General features: G+C 46.1%; 1 protein-coding gene across 2 annotated transcripts in view; it reads right to left on the bottom strand.

The window, feature by feature from the left end:
- Positions 1–24484, bottom strand: part of LOC115657768 (gamma-aminobutyric acid receptor subunit beta-4) — a 125591-nt gene extending 101107 nt beyond the window's left edge. For both annotated transcript variants that reach the window (XM_030575971.1, XM_030575970.1), the window contains exons 1-2: positions 24355–24484; positions 19972–20060 (exon numbers count right to left, since the gene is read on the bottom strand). In XM_030575971.1, coding sequence (XP_030431831.1) covers positions 19972–20060; positions 24355–24434 — 169 coding nt within the window. In that variant the 5' untranslated portion in view covers positions 24435–24484. The remainder of the gene's footprint in view (positions 1–19971; positions 20061–24354) is intronic.
- Between the last annotated feature and the right edge of the window lie 1722 nt (positions 24485–26206).

Consider the following 26206-nt stretch of genomic DNA (forward strand, 5'->3'; position numbering starts at 1 on the left):
ACTTGGGCAGGACCTTTCATAGTGTATGTCTGCTGCAGTTTGCAGCATCTGAGCTGTGGCCAGGTTATAGCTACTGCGGTGTGGCAGTGTCTATTGTCTGGTGGCTCTGCTGACCTGCGTTTGAGTCCTGCTGATTCTTATTGGGATGGGGGATGGAATATCTCCTCACACCCACTCCCATCTATTCACACCTCTGTCAGACTAAGCACAAGATAGCCCTGAGTGATGAAGCTAATGATGAGTTCCAACTGGGGCTGTTCTACTCTCTTAACAGCATGGCTTTTGGCCAGTAGCCAATCAGATTGCTCAATTTGCACAATTCATTTAATAAGGAGGAATATTAGGGATGTCCCATGGGAAATGGAAAGTTAGAGTGAGCTGTTTCCAAGATACAGTAGAGTACTGCTTGGGGGTTGAGACAGTAATTAGGACTCACATAAAAAAACAGCATCTTCTGTATATAATCATGCCATGTTTTTGCTGCAGTCCTCTCTTGTCTCACAAGCTAAGAGAGGCTTGGGCTAGCTGGGTACTCATACAGAAGAAGATTTCTGTGGAAAAGCTGAGCCTACATGCATTGAACCAATTGTTCAGCACGGAGCTAGGAGGCACTGTGCTGCTGGCTGTGCCACCTTTGAGCTGAGACATAAAACTGACCACTCGTACTCATTAATATCCCCTTGCACCCTTTCCAAGCGTACAGGTGTTAACCTTGTTGTGATGGCCAAATTCCAACAAGCTGTTGACCTAAATTTCCCCTGCAGATTTGAATGGATACAGTATTTTTCATTTCCTGCCCTCAACTGTTGCATAGTGTTGCTGTGCACTATTGAACAGCTGCTATGTTTCACCCCAGAGAGGGTAGCATTGCAGTTGTGGGTGAAGTGAGCCCTATATCAATTTGCAAGGCACTGCTGTGGGATCCTTCAGAAGGTGAGGTGCCATGCTGGTATAAATGTAACAATCATTATTTTGTGAATATTCCAGGGAAAGCCGAAAACTAGAGAATGCCATCCGTGAGGCGCAGTGGATTACTGAGGCTACCCCATGGGCATTTTTAATGGATTAATGGGGATTAAAGTGGGATATTGTGACTATCCCATGGAAATTTGGAAGTTAGAGAGAACAATCAATTGGCTGCAATAGACTACAAAAGCCATCCCGTGAGTATTGAAGGATTATAGAGGAAGCTAGATCGAGGTTGATTTTAAAAGATGGTGGTAAGCAAGTATCTGAGCTGAATAAAAACAAGGTATCAATTGTGCAGGCTTAAAATAGAGAATGAAAAGCAGCCAAAAGCTAATTAACTGTGGGGAATTCCTTTGCAAGCCCCCAGGTCATCCAGGCACTCATTCAGCCTCATTGTAAGCATGCCATCCCATTGACTTCACTGGGACTATTAACATGCTTAAAGTTAGGCATGTGCCTAAGTACTTTGGGCCAGGTTAACAAAGGTATTTGGACACCTAACGATGTGGTGAGGCACCTAACAGGATTTTCAAAAGGGCCTAAGCAGTTTACACACCTAACTTCCATTGAAGGTCATGCTGTGTATACTGAGAAAGGTTGCTGTCCCTCAGATTTGCAGTAAGGTCCCATGGCTCCACTATAAACTCCCTCTTCACCCTCCAGGCAGGTAAAATACAGACAAATATACCACTGGTCTAGTACATTTCCTAGGGCTTGATTAACTTATAAGCATTATGGGAGTCTATTCTTCCAGCATCCAGAGGACCGAAGAAGTTTTCCTTTGGATCATAGGATGCTGTTGATCAACTGGATCACTGTCGTTCGTCTGTTATGTAATGCACCTTTGCTGTGCTCTTTGTGTGTCAGTGGCTGAGCCCAGGAGGCATTGGGTGTCAGATTTCCAGCACAGCTTAGCTCTCATTTCAGCACCTAAATAAGGGCCAGATTTTCAAAAGAGTTCAGCCCATTGGGCGCAAGTAGCTAGTTGCCTAAATGGAAGTTGATCTCCTCTGTCAATCTGGCCCCAGCTGTGGGTGCTGAGCTGAGTTCCTTTGGAAACCTGGCCCTCTTTTCCTACGGGCGACTCTGCCACGCTCCCAAGGAGGGACAGAACAGTAAACATTTCACAAGGGCAGCTATCTCACCATGCTGTTCCCTCCTCCTTTATGTCAGATTCATCCGTCACAATACAGGGGACTGTGTAACTCCTTGGACAGATGAAGATGGTGGATGCTGGCACAACAACGCAAATCCAGATGATGGGATAAGGGAAAGAAGATGACAACAGGGAACTATGTTACACCGCCTGGCCCAGGTCCACTCAGGTCAGCATGTGGAAGACAACAATGGGAGCAGCCTTGAACCTGGGTCTCCATCATGGATTTGCAGCTCATCTCACAGTTGAATGCTGGGTTTATTTTCAGGCTGCTGTGTCCCTTATTATAACTATTTATACAACTGCAGTGCCTAGCTATCCAGAAGAAGAGAATGTCACCAACTGGCAAGGTGGCAGCTGCATTCACCAGCTGAAACAAGGTTTAGATTTAGAAATCTTCAACTTGAAGACCAAACAATGAATGTTTCACTCTAATGTTATTTCCATCTTCCCACGTGGGTGTGAAAGCTGGAAAGCCAGCCAAGGTACAGACGGTCGTCTAAATGTCTTCGAAAGCAAACGCCTCAGAAAAATACCAAGAATTAGATGGAATCTAACAAACACTAAGAGCCATCAGAGAGTTCCAGGACCCCATTCTCTCCAAAGTTATTCAGACAAGAATATGGAAATGTCTGGGACGCATGTTAAGAATGAAGCCAGAGCATGCGCCATGACAGGCATGCCATTGGACAGCTGGAGGGATACACAAAAGCAGCTGACCAAAAGAATCCCTCTGTTGAACAGTACTCAGAGAGGGAAAACTTAAGGGACTTAACAGAGAGGACATGCAAACAGCAGCCCAGGATGCACAGGTATGGCCCGGCTTTGCTTGTGCCCCAAGTGACATCTGACCCCACAGGAAGGATGCAGAGTGCTTAGATCAGAGCCTTATGGTGCTAGGTGCCGTACAAACAAATGAGGCAGTCCCTGGCCTCAAGAATTTACAGTTTAAATAGACAAGACAGATCATGAGTGAGAGGAAGGCAGGATTACTGTCCCCACACACAGGGAACATAAGCATAAGGAGATTCACATTCTGATCCAACCTACTGAAATCAATCAGGCCCTCTGTGACTTGTACATAGTCTCACAAGAAGTCTGGGACAACAGGAGGAAGTGAAACCCACAAGACCATCCTTCCTCTGCCTGGCAGGGCTTTTGTGGATTTCACTACCCCGCTGGCTCCCAAGTATGAAACTGCAGATAAGGGAAATGTGTCTGATGAAAAGTACATATACTCATGTGACATGCATGCCCAAGTCTGCAAAGCAAACCAAGGCTGATGGGTCTACTTACCAGCCCTGACTATGTCCTACTAACATATTTTCATGCAAGCATGTCAAATCATTCCTTGATGTTTAATCCAACATAAAAAGTATCTCTTTTTTTAAAAATTCACTGAAAAACTTTAAGATAATTTAGTGCTGGATGAAGAGCCCTAGAGACTGAATTAATCTATTTAGCCACATAATGGACAGTAGCTGTGAAAGCTGTCCCCATATTGCCCCATCAACATGCCTTAGTCTTATGATTACCTTTAAAAGTCATAGGGGAAGTGGGTCTATGTGATTGATTCATTCCTTAACTTACTTCCTCAGACTGTCAACAAAGGAGCCAATCGATACCAAACATCAACCAGCAACTATTAATCAGTTAACAGTTGTCATTCATTATAGATCAGGGCTGGATTTGAACCCAGGACCTATTGGTAGGAAAACATTTGTATATATTACCAAGCCCTGAGTCATCCAATCCCTTCATGCAAAGTGAGTTGAACCAAATTAATTTAAATAGGTTAATGCAAACACTTTGGTTGATATCAAATCCATTACCCCATTATGAAACACTGCAAATATTTGTAACAAGAAAATCTATTGACTTGTCATATTTATCAAAGGGGCAATGGGAAGGTATTTTTTCCTTTTTTTAATTTTTAATGAAGAAATCATACTTCCTATTCATCATTCACTCACTCTTCTGTTTTACAGGATACCACTAGCTCCAGCTCCATTTCAATCCAGCACACGCAGCACAGAACAGTAGTACAACCTGATGGCTGAGAACATGCCAGTTTTCTATAGACATCGGGGCCTGGATTTTCAGGATCTAGCTAGTAATTTGGGGGGCTCCAATTCCAACGTTTGCCAAACTGAGATACCGTCAAGAGGGTTGATTTTCAGAAAGTGCTAAACTCCAACCCCTGAAAGTCAGTGTAAGCCAATGAGCCAACTCACTGTCAGATAAAGCTCCCAACAGTAGCAGAATTTCAGTCCCTTTCTTCAGGGTTTTGATTATTTAACACTATTAACTCAGCTAAATCATCCATGGATTCTATAGCTCCTTCCTGAAACCCACACCTGCTCCTGGCCTTTCCCCATTACACCTGCTCTCTACAGGTATTTCCTACCAGACTGTCTACCCGACTGAGACAGGGGACCCATCGTAGGTCCTTCCACTAACCCTGCATTTTCCTTCTAACTGAGCAGGCTCCCCTTTATAGGGAGCATTGCCTCTGAGCTGTCACATAACACTTGACTCACCAGTTGGCCAGAGACTTGAAATAAAGCACTGGGTCGTATGTGTGGCTGCGTCTCAGAACTGTCAGGCCCCTTTAAGATGTAGTATTGCCAACCCCGAACATTCAAAAATCATGAGCCAGGCCTGAAAAAATCATGAAACTGGTTTAAAAATCATGAGATTTTCTTAGAAATCATCAGAATTTTTAAAAATAATAATAAATTGGGATTATTTTTCTTTGCCTTCTGATGTGTGAACCTTTAGGGTGCACTCAGCTCATATTCTCCACCTTTTCTTTACAATCTATAAATGTTTTCTTTTAATGAAAGCAGCAGTTCATCCTTAATGACTTGACTTCAGGAGCTGCGGCTTTAAGAAAAACACCAAAGATTATGTGACTTGTGCTAAAATCACAAGAGTAGGTAGCAGTGAAGGGGATTCAAAGTGGGCACCCAGAATCTGTAGTCGCTTTTGAAAGCGTCCACCACCAATGTGCTGATATTATGGTCATTTCAGCAGAGATTTGCCTTACATAAATGTCCTGAAAATTTATCAGCCTTTTCACAAAATCCACTTGCCCAGCCTGTGCCAGCACAGCTGATAATAACAAAAGCAACTAACAGTATGTCACTTGCCCATCAAAAGAATTACTTGCCTGGGGTGCTTGGGTGATTAGGGTTTTGTAAGGCTGATATATATGTAGACATCTTCTACAATTCTTCAAAGTGATTAGCACACATTATTAATCAAGGTGCCTGTCAAATTCAGCTCCAACTTCAAAAAATGAAACTGAGTTAACAGTGCAAAAACCAGAAACACATATGGAAAACTCCTGCTTTACGTCCTACTTCTGGCATCAAACCTCCCCCCCATTCCCCAAAACTTCCTTCCCAGGCTGAGACAATTCCGATGAGCTCCTCTCATTTCTGGTAAACATCAAAGGAATCGTTCACATTAATGATTAATTGTATTCCCCTTTTAATATTTCTGCTGACATCAAACTCAGGAAATAAAGGAACTCTGGCTCAGATTATGGATGCAATAGGCAATATTAGTCCCCCCTTCCCCCTTTGTTCTCACCAAAGGTCTCATTCAGAGCTCACTGAAGTCTACAGGAGACTTCCCATTTACTTCTATGGGCCTCTAATCTCCAGCTAACAGGAAGTACCTGTTGTGTCCCTTTCTCCAAACCACTATCAACACTTTTCTAGCACAAGGAGCACAGATAATATGAGATACTGTTCTGCCAAGACGTGGGCAAGCAGGTCTTATTCACATGAGAGGAGCCACTGATGTCAATGAGCGTGGGCTACTCAAGTGTGTAAGGCAGGGGTCTCAAACACGTATGTGACCCGCGGAGTTATTTCCTGCAGCCCACCATAGGTGCCACTCCACCGGCAGCCAAACTCCCTCCCTCACCCCGAGCACGCCGCATTCCCGCTCCTCCGCCTACCTCCCGATGCCACCAAACAGCTTTGTGTTGGTGCTTAGGACTTTCTAGGAGGGACAGGGGAGGAGCGGGGATGCAGCATGCTCAGAGGAGGAGGCAGAGAAGAGGCAGGGCCGGGGCGGAGATTTGGTTGGAATGGGTCAGAGAGGGGGCGGAGTTGGGGCAGGGACTTTTGGGAAAGGGTTGAGATGGGGCTTGGGGCGGGAGGGAAAGAGGCGGGGCTTCATGGACTAGACGAGCAGTCTGAGGTATGAAGTTCCACATGTATAATTCTTTGCTGTGAGTAGTTGGGAAGAATGTTTGTTAAAACTAGCAACATATTTTACATGAATAGTTACTTTAAAAAGTTCCTGCCGTTACAGCTATGTTGATAGACTGTTAGTGTAGATCAGCATCAGTGATACTGACCACATAAGGAATAGTTACAGGTGTTTATATTTTATTTTTAAAAAACCCTCTTTGCATTATAGTTTTGAAAAAGTTAACACATTAACTTTTAATAGCATACTATATGACTCTGCATCTTTTTTCATTTTTGACTATACTTTTGTATTGTATGAAAAGGTTTCAGTGATGTGGCCCTCAGGCCAATGTACTAGTCCTCATGTGGCCCTCGTGGTGATTTGAGTTTGAGAACCCTGGTGTAAGGCTTTGCAGGACTGACCCTATATAGGGTGAGGTTATTAAAAGTATTAAGCACTGTCCTAACTCTGCTGCCACTTAAGCCAATGGGAATTTTATCCTTGACTCCAATGGAGTCAGAGTTAGGCTAATGTTGAATGCTTTTGAAAATCCCTTCTGGAGCCATCTCCAGTCTGGGGTCTACAGGTGATGTGACTCACCCCCTAGGTACCACAAGGAGGACCACCCTCCCCAGTAGGAAGAGGAGAATTCAGTCTCCATGTTCATTCAGTCCTGAGCTTCACGGTGCACTGCCTCATCAATGGATTCCCAGCCATAAACATGAAGGCTCACCCGCTTCTGGAGTGACAGGGGAATTCAAAGCCCAAACCGGCACCCAGAACTGTAATGGATGCAAGACTGAGACCGCAATCTCCATGTTTAATTTATTGCTATCGTCTCAGCGAACTCCCCAGCATGGACTGGTGCAAAAGGGAATCCACTCTCCTTTGAGTCCTGGCCTTCCCCCTTGCACAGCCTCATTAATGGACCCCTCGGTATGACGTGGAGCAAACACCTTTCCCTGGATTTAGAGAAAAATTCAGTTTAACCAACACCCTGCAAAACTCCTCAAAGAAGAGGTTTAAAGAAGGATTTTCTCACTGGGGCAAACTTATAAACAAAGAGACCATTTAAACAAACAGCAATGAATGGGCTAGTAATTCTCTTTGCCATTCCTGGAGAAATGTGCATTTCCTTCCCACACTTGCTCTGATCTGGGCCCGTGGCATAGCCACACTGTGACATCATAGTCTGCTCCAATGGAAATTAAAATGATAATTTGGCATGATCATTTCTCAGCTGGGTAAGACAGACTGGCCATGACGGGAAACCTTCCTTTAAATCCAAGTGCTTTTGATAATAATGTATCACTGAAAGAACATGTGACATACTAGCTAAATGTCATATCTCCCTCTAGTGGCTGTTCCATGTAGCGGATAAAAGTCTAATACTGCTACAGGCTGTTGAAGTTATTCTGTTAGCTCAAGTAGTAGAGGCCTGTGCTTTGGTGCTGAAGGATCTAAAGTCAGTAGTTACTGACAGCTTGTGGTGGGATTTGTTATAGAACCTTATGAAATGTAAAGGTCAAAGTCGGTGGAGAATTACATCCTGCCCATTTTTCTTACTACATTATTTACATATACAGTTTTTCATTATTCAATCAGCTCTGGGATAGTCAAATAATATTTGTGAATTAAATTATTAGCAATTCCCCTCCCCCCATCAATCAGAAAATAAATTATCAGTGAATAAACTTGTGATACAGTGTACTTCAAAGCTATGTCAGAAAGGTGAATGCCCCTATCTGCTCCCCTTGTTGAGTTCACCGACTAACCCTAACTAGAGAAGGAGTATGGTAGTGGCTTGGAAACCTGGGCACTCCTGCGTTCTACTCTTACAGTAAGGGAGGCAGAAATTCTTGGGTCTAATCCTGGCTCTTCTACTGATCTGTTGCCTGATCTTTAATAAATCTCTTAATCTCTGTGCACCCCAGCTTCCCGAAGTGTACAACAGGAGTGGGAATACACCCCCACCTCATAGGGCATTTGAGAGGATTCATTAGTCAATGTTTGCACAGCACAGCATCTTTACTCCTCTTTGTCACACAGAGCCAATAATGCTACAGAAGAGCAAATTACAGTCACACAATCAAAAAATCACATCCAGTTAAGCCCTGATTCCAGAATCTTTTTGCTTGGTGATGATGTCCAAAGCAGAGAGAACACAGCTTGATTTCCAGATCCCAGGCTGAGCTTGCTGCGCTGGCAGGTAGAGATATCTTGTTTTGACTGGTAAACTGAGCAAATTTGACATGGAAGTCGCTGAGAGAGAATAAATATAGAATAACAAGAAGTAATTTTTACAGAGGCTCTTTTCCAACCATAACCACACTTCAAGTCATCCCAGACTTGAACGAAGGGGTCCTGAGGTCTGAAACCAAAGCCACACGAGGTCCACTGGGCCTTGCCCCTGCCACAAGCACAGATATCTGTGATTGCACAATCAGTTAACAGCAATATTCTAGTGTCAGTGCAAGTGGAAAGGGACAGAGAATTAAAAAAAAAGGTCAAAGAAAGAGATTTCTCAGCTCCTACCACAAGGGAAGGGAAAAATGCTGAACACAGAAGAATAACCCTTTTGTATCTGAATAACACTGTAGTGACATCTGAACCACCATGAAATGCATAGCCTGCTTAGAGCAAACTGATTCCCTTGCAGACCTGTAAAGAAGACTCCCTTGAAGAGCTCTGTTGTCTTATGTGCAATGGGAACAGGAACAATGGGTTTGAGCTATGGAATACCGATTCGCTGAACAGCTCTATGCTTACTACAGGGCTCTGCTTTCTAATGTATTTCACCTTTTACGCACATGGAGTTAATTCATTTAATGGGTTTTGTGCCACTGTCGAGTGCAGCATTTGTTTAAAAGCACTCAGCCATTTTCATATACACTTTTTAACAGGTGCATGCAAATATACAAGCTTTCACATGAACTGTCCATATGTGTGTACATAGCTAATTACACCTCCTCTCATGGGTTACCAGCAAAGATTGAACCTCTGACTTTCCACATCAAACTTCAGCCCTTGACCTAAAGGAACTACATGACATTACATTAGTAGGCTCTGATTCACTATGTGAACCAGCCTCTAGAAAGAGAAATGACATACTTAGCCAATGTGTTACATATATAAATAAAGCTTCTGTACCTCAGTTTCCCCAGCAGCAGAATGAAGTAAAAATATTGACTTATCTCATATGGGGGTTATGAGGTTTTAGTAAAATAAGGATTGCAAAGTGCTTTGGGATACTCTGATCAAGAGGCAAGTGAATATTTTTCATTAACACCTCAATTTTTAAATTAAATCACTTCAGCTGTTTGGGTTTTTTTGCACACCTGCATTAGCTTTCTGGGAATAGTCTGGTAGGTGAGCTTGCTGGCAGGTATGTGCATGGAAACAGTGATTTTTAAGCAGATGTTAGAGAATATTCATGGAAAGTGAATTTAAAATTCATAATTAGGAGCATTCAAACCAGAAATCTGAATCTAAGAATGTCACTCACCCAATCAGGGAACAGAACAACACCATGTGACCTAGGAGGCCACTCAAAACAGCTCATATTTTGCATAATGAATAATCACAACAAACTGCTTATGACCAATCTACAGACCAAGAATCATTCAGCCAAAAACCTTCAGTAATGAATAAATGTTATTAAATCACAAATTGTTGATAAACAGCTTGTGAACAGGAAAGAAAAGGCAAAAGTCATGGAAGAAATGCTATGTTAAAAATTATTCACCTCGCTCTGAATGGAACTATATAATCAGTATAGACAAAGGCTTATGTTTCAAATTTATGAGTCAGGTGATACTAATAATAGTAATTATAATAATGTCTTACCCATTTATAGACAGCCATCTATCTAAAAGGATCCCAAGGCACTTTATAAACTACAGCACAGGTAAACAAGAATCAGTTAAACCACCACTGAAATGCAGCCACCCAGGGTTGGAATGAAGTAGCAGTAGAACAGAATAAAGTCATGGTACCCAACTGTTTCAGACAGGAAGTGAAGAGGAAAGCATCAGGCGAGTTTAGGGAGGTGGAATACAATTACTCAAAATAGAATTTGGCCAGAGCCAGAAAACAAACATCCTTTTCTACTGCTGTATTCGGCTAATTGATGACTACAAGCATCCAGGACCTCAGTTTTATGTCTAATCCAGAAGATGGCACCTCTCACATGACCCATAGCTACATAGTAGGGAAGTCCCACCTATTGAATCACCAATCCAACTTCCTCAATTGCCAGGGTTTTCCTTTCACATCACTCACCATGTTCCCCACGTGGCTTGGCATGTGAGACCCCAACACAGGCCTGGCTACAATCAGCGCGGGTGTAATAGCATACATGTGTGACCTGAAAACACCATTCCCCAAGAGCCAGAGTTGGGAGACAGAAGAGCAAGGCTCTGCCTGGGTGTAAGACTTTGGGCAAGCCACTGAAAATTCCTTTAACCTTTCAGTGCCCTTCCTGTGAAATGGAGATAACAATATTTACCTTCTAAGGGGACTGAATCCATGGACACCGACACCATGTTGGATAAGCCCCAAGCATTATCCCAGGATGGACAAAGGGAGCAGCCTCAGGTACTTTGGCATTAATGTATAACAATGTGCCTAACTCCTTACGCTACAACACCACTACAGTGAAACATTTTCCAGCAGTCAAATGCTGGGCAGTGAGGGCCAGATCTGCTGTCTCCCTCCCTCCCTGCTCCTGATGCATTCCCTTCAGCCAACATGGTGGCTCAGCCTTCCAGCACAGTCACTTCAGGAGCCTTGAACTACTGACGATGTTTCGCTGCAACACTTTATGCATCAGCAATCATTTATTTTTACTATTTGCGATTGCAGGTGTTGATGTTGCACAGTTTCTAAAGGGAATGGCTGAGGATGGAATTCTGTTGAACTCCATCCTTCCTGCTCATCACCTGAGGAGAAAGTATGAGCAGGTGTGTGTGACACAGAGGGGAGTTTGGAAGAATAGAGAAGTGTGCATGTGAGGGAGAGGAATTTGGGTCTGTACTGGTAGCAGGTGAGGAAAGGAATTTGGGGTTGCAGTGAGGACAGGTGTGTGTGTTTGTACAGGGAATCTGGATCAGAGAAGTGGAGACAAGTATGTGAATCTATATGCAGAGAGGTAAAGACAGGTGTGTGTATATCTGAGGGAGGATCTATCTCATAGAGCTGGAAGGGACCCTGAAAGGTCATCAAGTCCATACACCTGTCTTCACTAGCAGGACCAAGTACTGTTTTTGCCCCAGACCCCTCAATGACCCTCTCAAGGACTGAACTCACAACACCAGGTTAATCAGGCCAATGCTCAAACCACTGAGCTATCCCTCCCCATCTGTGATAGGAGGGGCAAGGACAGATGTTTGCATCTGAACTAAGGGAGTACGTATCTGTGATAAGAGGAAAGGGGACAGTTGTGTATATCTGAGGGAGGGGCAACAGGATCTGTGATGAGAGGGTTGAAAACAGGTGTGTCTGTGTGAGGACTGGAATGGGGATCTGTGATGAGAGGAGTGAGGATAGGTGTGTGTATCAGAAGGAGGAGACCTTGTATCTGTGACTAGAGGGGTGAAGACAAGTTTGGGTATCTGACGGCGGGGAACAGAGATCAAAGATGAAAGGAGAGGGGAAAGATGTGTGTGGGGAGAATGGGGATCTGTGATGAGAGGGGTGAGGACAGGTGTGTATCTGAGGGACAGGAGCAGGGATCTGTGATGAGTGGGGAGAGGACAGGTGTGGGTATCTGAGGGAGCGGAATGGGGATCTGTGATGGGAGGATGAGGACAGGTGTGGGTATCTGAGGGAAGAGGGCAGGGATCTGTGATGAGAGGAAAGGGGACAGGTGTGTGTATCTAAGGGAGTGGCAACAGGATCTGTGATGAGAGTTGAAAAGAGCTGTGTCCGTGTGAGGAAGGGGAGCAGGGATCTGTGATAAGAGGGGTGAGGACAGGTTTGTGTGAGAGAAAGAGGAACGGGGATCTGTGATGAGAGGGGCGAGGACAGCTGTGTGCATCTGAGCAAAGAGAGCAGGGATCTGTAATAAGAGGAAACGGAACTGGTGTGTGTATCCGAGGGAGGGGTAACAGGATCTATGATGAGAGGGTTGAAAACAGTAGTGTCCGTGTGAGGAAGAGGAATGGGGATATGTGATGATAGGGGCAAGGACAGGTGCGCACATCCGAGTGAAGGGAGCGGGGATCTTTGATGAGAGGAAAGGGGACAGATGTGTGTATCTGAAGGAGGAGACTCAGATCTGTGACTAGAGGGGTGAGGACAGGTTTGGGTATCTGACGGAGGGGAACGGGGAACAACGATGAAAGGTGTGTGTATGTGAGGGATGGGAGTGGGAACCTGTGATGAGAGGGGTGAGGATGTGAGGACGGGTGTGTGTATATGAGGGAGGGGGAATGGGGATCTCTGATGAGAGGGGTGAGGACAGGTGTGTGTAGCGGAGGGATGGGAGTGGGGATCTGTGATGAGGGGGGTGAGAACAGGGCTGTGTATCTGAAGGAGAGGAGTGAAGATCTGTGATGAGAGGAAAAGGGGCAGGTGTGTGTATCTGAGGGAGGGGCAATCTGTGTGAGGAAGGAGAGCGGGGATCTGTGATGAGAAGAGTGAGGACAAATGTGTGTATATGAGGGTGGGGAACGGGAAACAATAATGAAAGGGAATGGAACAGGTGACTGAGGGAGGGGGAATGGAGATCTGTGATGAGAGGGGTGAGGATAGACGTGTCTTTGTAAGGAAGGTGAGAGGGGATCTGGGATGAGAGCAAAGAGGACAGATTTGTGTATCTGAGGGAGAGGAATGGGGATCTGTGATGAGAGGGGGTAAAGGTGTGTGTGTCTGGGTGTGAGGAGAGTGGGGATCTGTGATGAAAGGGAAGGGGACAGGACTGTGTATCTGAGGGAGGGGCAATGGGGATCTGCAATGAGAGGGGTGAGGACAGGTGTGTATATCTGAGGAAGGGGAGCAAGGGATCTGTGATGAGAGCGGTGAGGACTGGTGTGTGTGTGTCGGAGGGGTGGGAGGGAACAGGGATCTGTGATGAGGACAAGTGTGTGTGTCAGGGGGGCGGGAGGGAACAGGGATCTGTGATGAGAGGGGTGAGGACAAATGTGTGTATCTGATGGAGGCGAGCCGGAGATCCGTGACAAGATGGGTGAGGATAGATTTGGGTATCTGAGGAAGTGGAACAGGGATCTGAGATGAGAGGGATGAGGACAGTTCTGTGTATCAGAGGGTGGCGAATGGGGAACAATAATGAAAGGGGATGGGACAGGTGTGTATGTGTGTGAGGGAGGGGGAATGGGGATCTGTGATAAGAGGGTTGAAAACAGGTATATCTGTGTGAGGAAGGGGAGTGGGGATCTGTGATGAGAAGGGGGAGGACAGGTTTGTGTATCTGAGGGAGGGGGAACAGGGATCTGTGATGAGAGGGGAGAAAACAAGTGTGTGTGTGTGTGTGTGTGTGTGTGTGTGTGTGTGTGTGTGTGTGTGTGTGTGTGTGTGTGTGTGAGAGAGAGAGAGAGAGAGAGAGAGAGAGAGAGGGGACCCGGGATCTGTGATGACACGGGAGGGGACAGGTGTGTGTATCTCAGGGAGGGGAACCGGAATCTTTGAGAGTGGTGGGGACAGGTGTGCATGAGGGAGGGAGGGACGGGAGCTTCTATCTGTTATGAGAGGGTTGAGGACAAGTTTGTGCATCTGAGGGAGGGGAGCTGGGATCAGTGGTGAGGGGGGACGGGACAGGTGTGTGTATCTGAGGGGCTGGGAACAGGGATCTGTGATGGAGCAGGGGGAGGTGTGTGTAGGGGAGAGGTGTGTGTAGGGGTAAGGGGAGAGCAAGGATCTGTGAGGAGAGGGGAAGGCATAGTTCTGTGCATGGGAGGGATGGGAGCTGGGATCTGAGAGGATAGGAAAGGGGACAGTTGGGTGTATCTCAGGGAGGGGCAACAGGGATCTGTGATGAGAGGGGTGAGGACAGGTGTGTGCATCTGAGTCAGGGAACAGGGATTTGTGATGAGAGGGGAGAAAACAGGTGTGTGTGTGTGTGAGAGAGAGAGAGAGAGAGAGAGAGAGAGAGAGCGCGAGAGGGTCTCCTCTTATGAGACTGGAGGGGACAAGTGTGCATATCATAGGGAGGGAAGCAGGGATCTTTGATGAGAAGGGTGGGGACAGGTGTGCATGAGGGAGGTGAGGACAGGTGTATGTATCTGAGGGAAAGGAGCTGGGATCAGTCATGAGAGGGGAGTGGATAGGTGCGTGTGTTGGGGTGGGAACAGGGATCTGTGATGAGACTGGTGAGGACAGGTGTGTGTATCTGAAGGAGGGGAACGTGGATCTTTGATGAGAGGGGTGAGGATAGGTGTGTGTAAGTGTATGCTGGAGGGAAGTTTGCATTTATAATGAGGGGCATGGGAAAGGGAGCACAGACTGTGGCATTCTGATGTCTTTGAAAACCAGGACCCCATAAACTGTAACTAATTCTCCCTAAGGAAGTGTGAAGAGAGATCGGAGCAGGAGAGTCTGCTGGACCTCCATGCTTTGCAGTGTAGGGATTTGTATTTGTTCCTTAAGGACCCCCAGTCATTCCCTCTTCACCTGAGATTTCCAAACATGGTATGCAAATTCCCTAGCATGGAAAACCCATGAGCCCCTGACTTTGTGGGTGGAAGGTGGACATGGAGAAGATCTTCCTCCCCCTTCCTCTGTTCTCTGGAAGCACGACCATCTCCTTGAAACTCTTGTGAAGTTTTGGGCATCGATGCACCGAGAGCAGCTGAGTCACTGCGTTTAACAAGGCTCCTCGCACCATTTCCTGCATCTCCTTCTCTGACCTGGGGCAATACCTTCTTAATTTGCTTTCTTTTGCTTTGGAGTTAATGCTTCCAAAAGTGAGAGGCTAAGGACACTGACTAGAGCCAGGCACTGTGCAGGATGCTGCTGTGAAAGCTTCCTGCTCTTCCATCCCCCGTCACACCTTCTCTTCTAAGAAACAAGGCCTGTGCACCACTCTATCAGTGTGCCCCAGAGGTAGTTTGCTGGATCCTACACAACTGGCAACTGAACTCCTGATGCACGCTTTGCCTGATGGTCCAGTGCTGGGAACCCGCCCTTCTCCTTCAGCTCAGCCGAAACACCCTACTCCTGCCCTCTCTCCTAGCCTGTTCTGGCTATTTCAGTACTGAGATCTCCTCTCCCCACAGACTGACATCTCTGTCAATATATCTTAGTTCTCCTCTGTAGCACCCCCTTCTATTCCAGTATGGAGACCCCCCCACAGTTACGACAAGGCCTCTCAGGCTGCTCTGCAACAGCGCCCTGCTACTCCAGTCACAGGCCATATCCTAGTGCTGTCAAGGCATCTTGGACATCCCGAGCTATCCCAGCTATTCCCACAAGGCCCTTCCCTGTACTCAATGCCCCTTTGCTATCCCAGATCACCCCTGAGCAGATATGCTAGCACCCACTCCCAGAAGAAGCCAGGTGCCAGCTAAGAACTAGGCAGCGACCATCCAACTCAATGAATCTGTCACTCAAGCTAGTGAGATTTAGCAACTGAGCTCCTAAGATGTGATGCCACTGAGAGTCCATTGAGTCACCCTCTATGCCCCCCCACCACCCAAGTTCCATCTCCCCAGCTAGCAACCTCTGGACAGCATGGTGTAAGTCTGTCTGTCTGTCTGGGGAAGGTGGACCAAGATTTGCCAGAAGCCCCCTTCCACCCCATTCATGGTTCAGCTGAACTGATGAACACGTCACTCCCTCTGCCACAGCGCCACCCCTGAAAGCCAACCTGCTCATCGGTCTAATGGGCTTCAAAGGGGGGAGTGAGTGGTTGACGCTTCTCAGCCGCTCAGCTTGGCCTGGAGCTAACAAGGCATCTCGAAATTAAAAAGTGAACTGCAATTCCCAGCAGGCCTGTCCTCCTTTTGGCACTAGTTGGAGTTCTCTTTCTATCTCAGAGAGCTGGGGAGCAGTGAGCAGCATTCAGATCTGTCGAGGCACAGTGTCCTGCGTAGTGCACAGGGATACTGGGATGGGGAGGGCCTGTGCCTTAGGAAAGATGGGGGGGGGGCTTTTCAGTGAAGTCAGGGCCCCCGGAGAGATTCCCTTTGGAGAGTGTTTTCTCTTGGGGGGCGGGGGCAGAGGGGAAGTATCACTGATTGGCTGGTTTCTAACTCTCTGGCCACTCATTTATCTTACATCAATAGAGCAGTGTGGAGGGGTTGCAGAGATGATAAAACATGGGATGCAGGGAGCGGAGAGAGAGAGAGAATGTGTGTGTGTGAGGGAGGGGGAATTTGGCCTTGTAGTGAGAGGGAGCAGGCAAGTGTGTGTGGGAGGGAGAGGAATTTGGGTCGTAACTTGGGGCTGGTGAGAGGGTGGAGGGTGTGAACAGTAGTGGCTCTATCATCCCTGGGATGGATGAGGATACAGAGATCTGTCTGGAGTACCATGCAATGGAAAGTGGGATAAAATTGTGCATATGAGAAAGAGAGAGAGCAGGAGCTAGGGGAACTGGATTGTAATAAGGGGAGAGCAGGATGCTACTGGGCCAGAGAAAAGCACCATGACTCTTTGGAAAATCTGAGGGGTGCTCTGGAAGCTCCCTATTGCCAGGTCAAGGTGCGGCAATGGTGTGTGGGAGCATAGTGGGGGTGGACATGCACTAACAGATAACACCACAGGGATGACAAACTGGTATCACTGACAACTCTAGAGTGTGGCTTGGCCAGCCAAAGCAGCTCTGTGCATGAGACCTGCAAGGTGAGTCCTGGTTGTCAGGAGGAACTGTACTTAGGCCCGCATCCTCTAAGGTATTTAAGCACCTAGCTCAATGGTTGTGAGGTACCTGAATATTGTTGAGGTTCTATGCCCTTGTGCCTCCCTGATCTTTGGCATGAGGGTGGGGTGTGGAGTCAGAGCAAGCACAGATGCCCATAGGTCCCTGCTGGAAGCCAGCCTAACCCCTCTGGTTGCTTGTGGGCTTGAGTTCTGAGGTACTTTCCTGGCTACTACACATCCATGGGAGAAGGTAGTCTTGCTCCTAGACAGCTTCCTGGGTCTTACCCAAGGTGTAATTTTCCAGCTTCATCTGCTATTTATGGGATAGGGTGGAAACCTCAACCCCTCCATGGCAGGGATATGAATGAGGTAGAAAACACAGTGAGTCATATTCATCCCCTGGTGTGACAGCACTGGCCTCAGTAGAATTGTCTCAGGGACAGATTTGGCCCAATATCTCGGGGACCCAGATAACTGTGGGGACTGGTGCTGGTACATGGAGACTTTCACCTCCAGCTCGCTAGGTTGATGATGATTGAGATGTGTCACTATCTCCTGACTGCTGCGGGACCCTTACTTAGTCCTGGGGCTCAGTCCAATTCCTACCGCTACCATAAGTTCTCTTATTTCAGGCTGTGCAGGGACAGAGGCAGAGGACTGAACCATCCAGAGAGGCTGAACACCCCCTTTCAATCTGGGCGTGGCAGGGGCAATGGCACCATGTGGAAGAAGCTATTCTTTCAACCCAGCTAAAGAGGGACAGTGTGCGCCATGGGGTTGCTCTGCTGGATGGCCACTCAAGTAGGACAAAGCACCAGATCTGTCTTTCAACAGATCATGCATGACTCCCTGCCCGCTCTGGACCCCTGAGCCATGTTCCATGGAGAGACAGGATAGCCAATCCTCCACAATCACCACTGCCCTCACCCTCCGTCCATTCATGTTGCCCCTGCACAGAGCTGGATCACCTATTGTGTTTTACTGTATCCTAATAATCCCAAAGGTTAACTAGGCAGTTTTCTTGCCATTTTTATGGCACCTCTGAAGTTCTCCACACATAAAATGTGATTGCACCAACTTTTGTGACTGGGGCCAGCCAGCTAATAGGGAATGCTTTGTGTTTCCCCAATAAACCTTTTTCATCAAGCCCTCCTGTATTCCAGATTCAAAGAGGTTCCATTACCTCCTGCTCGCTTGCTGAGCACTACTACCGTCCCGAAGCTGTGTCCATCTAAGTGAATTCCAGGATGTACCACTTTGCACCATTGAGGAGTCATTTTAAATGGGAGATTCTCTCCCCACCTCAAGTCCTCCTTAAAGTCTGCATTTCAGCAGCTGATTATACTGCTCCTGCCCTTCTGAAAATCCCATTCCACCAGCAGGGAGACAAGCACGAGAGTGGGGTGGAAAGACTGTGTGTGAGGTGGAGGGAAGTCTGAGATGATTGTTAAATAGAGAGATCGTAGCTAGTTTATGGAGCAGAGAGAAACTGGGATGCTTAAATACTGATTCAAAGCTCCTGGAACCCAGTGGGAATCTTCCCATTGACTTCAGTGGGCTTTGGATCAGGCCTGTAATGGGAGACCTCTGTCCCACACCATCATTGGCACATTTTCCCCTTGAAACCAAGAACATGAATCTGCTTTTCAGCAGTTGTCTCCAGAAGGGCCACTCAGTCCTCTGCAACTCCCAGATCTTATGAGATAAATTCCTACCTATAGGGACAGGGAAATCACCACCCAACTAAGGCTAAAAATAACCAAATCAAAGTAAGTACAAGCGAAAGTGCCCTGACACTCACATCATAGTCTAGTTCCTACTATTAAGTGGGCTCCAATAAATACCCACTGATGGGGCTTCATGGCCCTGTAATTATTTCCCCACCCACCCAAAAAAGAAAAGAAGTCCCCTTTCTCTCTTCCTCTTCTTTAATGCCTGGGGGGCTGGAAAGCCTTGCCCGTGGGAATCAGCAGACAGGAATGTCCCCTACAAAATGGCAGTGAGATCGCCATCTCTGGAAGAAATATTTCATTCTGCATCTTTAGCAGGAGGCACGGAGCATTCCAGAGAGACCACATTAACTTCCTGGTATTTCCCATACCACCTCATTAGCTGGTATCCTGGCAGACAAAACATCAACCTGGCCAGTGGACGATCTGACCAACTCAGGGACAATACTGCAAAACTCACTGTATGCAGGGGGAAGCTAGTTATAGCATTGTACCATGTGGCGGAGGGGTAAGAGGGAGATATCCAGTAAGTCAATGTCACAGTGAAGTCTCTACAGAAATGACAGAGTCCATGAGATACAGACTGTAGGGTTGCTGAGGTTTTTCTTAAGCTTTTGGCAGCCCATGAGTGAGGTTAAACCCAGAGCAACACAGTTTATCCAACTGCCGGACAGCCTGTTACAGGGGTCAGCAGCCAGCGAATGATCCCAGAATGCCAAATGCCGGGACACACATACTGTAGAGGAGACGACAGGGGTAGGGGGAGCAGAGATGTGAGAAAGAAAGGAAATGGGGAGAAGGCGAGGGAGAGCACAAGGAAGGATTTATAGAGAGAATGACAGAGAAAGAAAACTGAGGGACAGAGGGCAAAGGAAGCACAAGGAGAGCGTAGGACGGGGGGGGGAGGGCAGAGAAACAGCAAAGGAAGAGAGAGAGGGAGCATGGAGAAGGGAAAATCTCACATGTTGATACATGTTGCTAGCAGTTCAACAGGTAGCACCAACAAATGAAGCAGTTGGCCTCTAGTGCCTCTGCTCCATTTCCTCCAATCGCAAACTACCCCAGCGCGAGAGAGAATGTGGATCACCATACCTCCGAAGTCGGGTCTGAGGCGGACGTCATACCCCTTCAGCAATTTGTCCACAATCTCTTTCACCACAGAAATATTCCCAGTGGATTGACTGAAACAGAGAAGAAGAAGAAGAAGACCTTGTCATTGTCCCTACACAGGAGAGGCATGTGGAGGGCCTAGGCAAAGGGCAGACACATTCCCTGGCTTGCAGGCTGAGCCCTGGTGTGCATACCCAGATGCACACATGCTCCCCGCCTCACAGACGAGCTTTTCCTTTCACAAACATCCCCTCCCTGTCTCTCTCACAGTCGTAGCCCTCCTCTCTCACACACACACACGCGCTCACTGTCTTGCACTCACAAAGCTATCCTCGCACTCTTTCACCCTGCACATGCCCTATCAAATACAAGCCCAGCTGGAGGCTGCTGGGGATCCCATACTTTTGGGACATCCATGCAGTTTAAAAAGCCTGTGAACCAATCCCTGGAGGGGGTGGCACACAGGGGCTATTAAATGGGCACTGTAGATACTCATTCTCTTTCTACCACTGCACACACACACACTCTTCCCCACTTACTGTCCCTGTCACATACACCCACGCTATACTATACACTCACAGCCTCCATCTTTGTCACACTTCACATCCTTTCAACTTCCTTCTCACTCACACACCCCTCATGTTCTCTCATACTGCATACACACTCACTCTCACACACTGTACACAAATCTGCATCCTCTACCATACACACATACAGGGCTTCCACACTCCAGTCACACACACACACTGTATCTCTGTCAAACACACAAAGTATACACAAATTTTTCCCTCTCTGTTACACACCTCCATGCGCTGCCTCCCTCTCACCCTGCACACACACTTCATCTCCAACACAATAGCCACTTTCTGTCTCTCACATACACTATATACAACCCAGACTTCTCACACCTAATACACACTTAACTCTACATGCCCCTGCCCAAACACATTCATCTATACAATCTCCTTTTTGCACTCAGTGCAAGCAGGCATTCTCTTGTGTTAGCCACACACAGAAGATATCTCTCTCCTACACACACACCATAGATCTATGATCTTTGGCCTCTGAGGATATATATTACACAGCAGCTTCTAATATCTTCTTAGCAACACAGACCTAGAGAGAGAGAGGAAGAGTCCATCTTTGGCTCAGTATGCCTAGATAATGATATTTTCCCTACCAAGCCCTGTGTTTTCCATCTGGAGGTTCGGTAGCCTCCATTGCTACTGGAGTTCCAATTCTTTCCAGCTATATGAACGAGAGGGATCTCCTGCTATAAATAGTCCTAGAGGCAAGGAAAGTGCTGGTGGAACATTAGGAAGGAAGGAAGAAGCTACAAGAATGAAGCTCCATAATATATATAAGTGCATATTGTTTCCACTTGAGTGACCCCCAAACCCAACCATAGTCCCAGCTCTGTCCAAGGAATAAGCCTTGTTTTCCATAGAGCTTGGGTGCACATGCCCTCATCAAACAACATTCTTTGCAATCCTAGGTTAAACTCCAAATCCCATGAAAAAGACAGATCTTTCAGGCCATCTGTCCTTCCACAGCAGATCCGTCTAAGATGTAAAGCTGCAACACAATACTACCCCTCCAGCCAACCTTGGTGTCTCCCTGGAGCTGGGGGGTGCGTTGACATGTCTGCATGCCCCGGGTGCGTACATCTGGCTGTGATTTATGCTTATGGATTTACTGTATGTGAATATGGATCTACATGCACATGAGTGCTCAAGTCAGTGTGTGTGACATGTGCAGAGATCTGTATACACAGGTGTGTGTACGGACCTGGATCCTCACGCAACTCGATCTGAGTGCATGGATCAGCATACGGATGGCTGAATCTGGGTAAAAATATAGATCTATGTATAATGTAAATCTGGCTGCACAGATATATGAGCATGTATAAAATATATATGTATAGGTGCATGAATCTGTGGGTACAGGTATATGGATATTAGTGCATGAGTGTGGGTCTAGGAACATGGGTAAATTGACTGGTGTGTGCATGTGTTATTGATCGGGATGCATGAGCCTGTGTGTGTGCCTGGATTTTCAATGCATACACTTTCAGTCAGAATGTGTATGTGTGAACATAAATCAACATATTTATCTGGGCACAATCTAGGCACATGGATAAACTGTTCAGTGAATATGCTGATGCCCATGTGTATATGAGCTGGATTTCCTATACATGTGCCCCATTTGTTTAGGTATGTCTTTACACAAGTGTACAGGAAAATGCAGATATGTACATTCTCATACACTAGTCTGTGCATACATAGGCTATGGACATTTGCATAGGTAAGTGTGTACCACATGCACATGTAGATTTATGTGTGACTGTGCACGTATTTGTGCGTGTATGTGTATATGTATTTTGGGAATCTGTGTAAGTATGTATATGTGCACACTCTGGATACATGCATATTTATCTGTACGTGTGTGTGTGCGCAATTAGGTGCATGGGTTTTCATATATGTATATAATAATCAAAATGCTTCAGGCTTATAGGATGCTTTCCTCAATGGAATTTACAAACGTTTATTTATCCCCACAGCAAGCCATGAGGTCAGAAAATATCATTACCTCCATTTTACAGACAGGGAAACTAAGGCAGGGACCGAGTACGCAATATACCCAAAATTACACAGGAAGTCTGTGGCAGAATTGGGACTAGAACCCTGATGTCCCATTCTTTCCCACAAACTACAAGTATCTCCCACTGAAGTCAATGGGAGTTACTTGTATCCTAGGAAAGAAAAAATAGGCCAAGGTCTCCTGCCTCTCAGTCTTGTGCATGTACTGTAAGGCCATCCATCTTCCTCTGAACAAACAATCTGTGTAATTACACAGGATTTGTGTGTGTGGCTGTAGCTAAGAGTAAAATCTTTATGAACATGGGTCTGTATCCATGTAGGATACATAGACATTCAATGTGTGAATTGCATCTTTGGATATTGTACACCTGACGCTGAGCAGGTGTGCATGTGCACTGTACATGTAGGTACACACTCAAATGTATGGATCCTGTATGTGCATGCAAGATGCTTAGTGAGCACAGATGTGTGTGTGTACATTATGTGCATGAATTTAGCTTTGTGTGTGTGTGTAAACAAACACGTGCATGGGCATATATGAGTGGGCAGGATCCACATACGCATGTGCGTTTGCATGAGTGTGTATATTTTTCAGTGTACAGTGTATGTGTCATGCATTAAGCAGTAGGAGGGAAGGGATGTGTTTGTGGGCATGGATCTGCCCATGTGCATATGTGTATGCATCTGTCTTTGTGTAAATAGGGAACATAGATCTCGGTATATACAGAGATGTATATTTGTGCCTGGACCTGTAGATGTTTTAATGTAATGCATTATTATATATGCAAGGATGTGTGAGTATATATCTAATACATAACTACCCTACTAATGCACTGATGAGTGCATTCTGTGTAAATGCACACGTGTGAACTGAAAATGAGTGTGTATACATTGTATGTGTGTGTTCAGTGGACACATACTTATGCATACATGCATAGAACTCCACATACATTGTCCACTATGGATGTGTGTACATGTGTGAATGCATGGATCTCTTGTGTCCATATATATAGTCATATCTCTGCAGGTATGTATGCAATACATTACTAAGTAGGCATCTATGGACACATGCATTGCATTGCACATCTAGTATACTGTCCACTGTATATGTGGTATGATGTGGTATGATATACTGCATGAATACACACGTGTGAGTATATATGGATGCATACATGCATAGATGTGTGTGTATGCATTGGACATAAACATATATGGTTAATTTACATGTATGCATGCAATGAATAAGTCTGTATGCATGATGGATGGATGTATTGCATCTGTAATACACACTGTATAGCTGTGTGAAGACACACAGCATGGACATGTGTGAGTGTGGTTGCATGTGCTCTGTGTGTGTACAGACACAGGCATGGCTATGTCAGGGTGTATGTTTGTTTTTGCATGTATCACTTACACATACAGACCGCTGCTTGTGCTTAGTTCCATCTCCGCTCGCTGGACACCATGTTCCCAGCACAAGGCTTCATTTTGTCAATTCCCCCCAATTCGCGTCAGTTTCGCTTACAGTAGGAGCCTCTGCAAACGAGCTGCGAGGTGAGCTCCGTCTGCAGAGAGCTTGCTCTAGATCCCATGCATGAGCACCCCTCCTCCCCCTAAAATGCAATTGACTAGGAAATAAGAAACAGGAGGCATCAGGAAAGCAATTTAGGGGGAAAGACCCTCACCACCACTAACACCAAAGAAACCCAGCCCACTCCTTCAAGCCCACCCATCTGTCCCTGCACCCTGGAAATCAAATCCTTACCTTTGCGCACAGCAGGCGAGACAAAGCGCTGCTAAAGCAGAGACAAATGCACTCAATCTGTCTGCCTGAAATCTCCACATTTCCACAAACACGATGGAGGAAAAAAATGTTTGGAGGGAAGGGAAAGATCTTCTGAAATCCCCCTCCAAAAAAAAAAAAAAAAGAATGACAGAAGGAAAGAAGACAACAAATAATTTCCTTTGTTTTTAAAAAAAGCACAAAACAGTAAAAAAAAAATGGGGGAAATATATATTCCCCCTCCCTTCAGTGCCAGTCAAAGAATTCACCTCTTCTTCCTTTCAGCATCCTCTCAACAAGAGACATCCTCTGGCAATGGAGAAAATCCCAAGAGAGAAAAATGAAGTGTCCCCAAAATGGACTCAGCAAAATGTGGAATCAAATCTCACAGGTAAAAATAGAAAAAAGAACCCAATCTCCCCTGAACTCTCCACTTCGATTATTTTCTCCCTGCTATTTTGCCATCCAGTTCTGCAGATGTTGCATGGCTCCTGTTATCCACCTTCAGAGAAGAGGAGGAGGAGAAAGTGTATGTGTGTGTGTGTGTGTGTGTGTGTGTGTGTGTGTGTGTGTGTGTGTGTGTGTGTGTGTGGTGGGGGGGAGGGTGAGAGTTATCTAGCAATGCAATTTTATTCTGGATTTTGTCTACCCTTTATTCATCTGTTTGCCCTACTCCTCTTTTTTATTTTATTTTATTTTTTAAGAGGGGGAGCTTTCAAGCCCCAGGGTGCTTTTATTTTACTTGCACCCTGATGCTGGTGACTTGGATGGATTTTGTGAAAGGGTTAAAAAACAAACACAAACAAAAAAAATCCAAAAAACAAATCCCTGTATACAGAAAGAATTGCTCTCCAAAGCAGAGCTGCATGTCTCCTTAATGCTGTTGCTGCAGCTCCTGTAGAGTTTTGCTGCTCATTGCAAAGTCACAAGAGGAGGGGAGGAGAGAGGGACTTTTGTAGATTGGGGAAGGGAAAAAAATCTATGGGCAAATTAGGATTCTGACGTCATGGCTGACAACATTAACCCCTGCTGGTTTGGAGAGGGGATTGAGGGGGGGAATGTTATTTTGGGGGGAGAGGATAAGTCTGGAGGAGAGGCATTTCAGTTGACAGAGCAGATCGCTGCCGTGGCCATTTGAAATAGCCTGCTGAGCTCACAAAACCAAACCTTTTCCTTCATTGAGAACACGGAGGAGAAGGAAAAGCACGAGTGCGTCTCTCTAACCCATGGGGCTAAGAGGCCTGATAACATTCCCAGGAAGCCTTTGGGGAGAATTCCTAAAGGTTTCTGGCAGATGATGGAGAGAATCCGGGAGTTCCCCCAGGAAGGAGAGACAGTGACCCAGAAAAAGTCTCTCTCTTTCTTTTGCAATTAGACAGGAGTGGAGATATTGGCCCAACAAAGCACAAGTTTGGGGGTCTGAAATTCTAGAAGGGCTGCCAAGTGTCGGCTAATTGTGCTGTGGATTTGCCCACTGAAATAGTAATGACACAAAGCAAACAGTCATCCTCATGATGCTTTCCTTATCAGCTATGGATCTTTTTCTAATAAAACCCCATAAAATAAAACAATAACCCAGCCCTACTGGCTAAAATACACAGCTGCAGCCTTTCCTGGAGGAATTTTTTTTCCTGGGAACAGGGCATGAATTCCGGCAAGCCCTTGAATCCAGAGCCGGGAGGTTGGCCTGTTTAAGAACATAGGAACTGCCAGGTTGGATCAGAACATGGGGCCAGCTAGTCCAGTATCCTGGCCCTCACCTCTACCAGCTGCTTCAGAGGACAGTGGACAAGTTTCTTCCTAACCTCCTCAGGGAGAGTCTGGTTTATGCCCT

Source organism: Gopherus evgoodei, chromosome 9 (genome assembly GCF_007399415.2).
Source record: "Gopherus evgoodei ecotype Sinaloan lineage chromosome 9, rGopEvg1_v1.p, whole genome shotgun sequence".
Taxonomy (NCBI): Eukaryota; Metazoa; Chordata; order Testudines; family Testudinidae; genus Gopherus; species Gopherus evgoodei.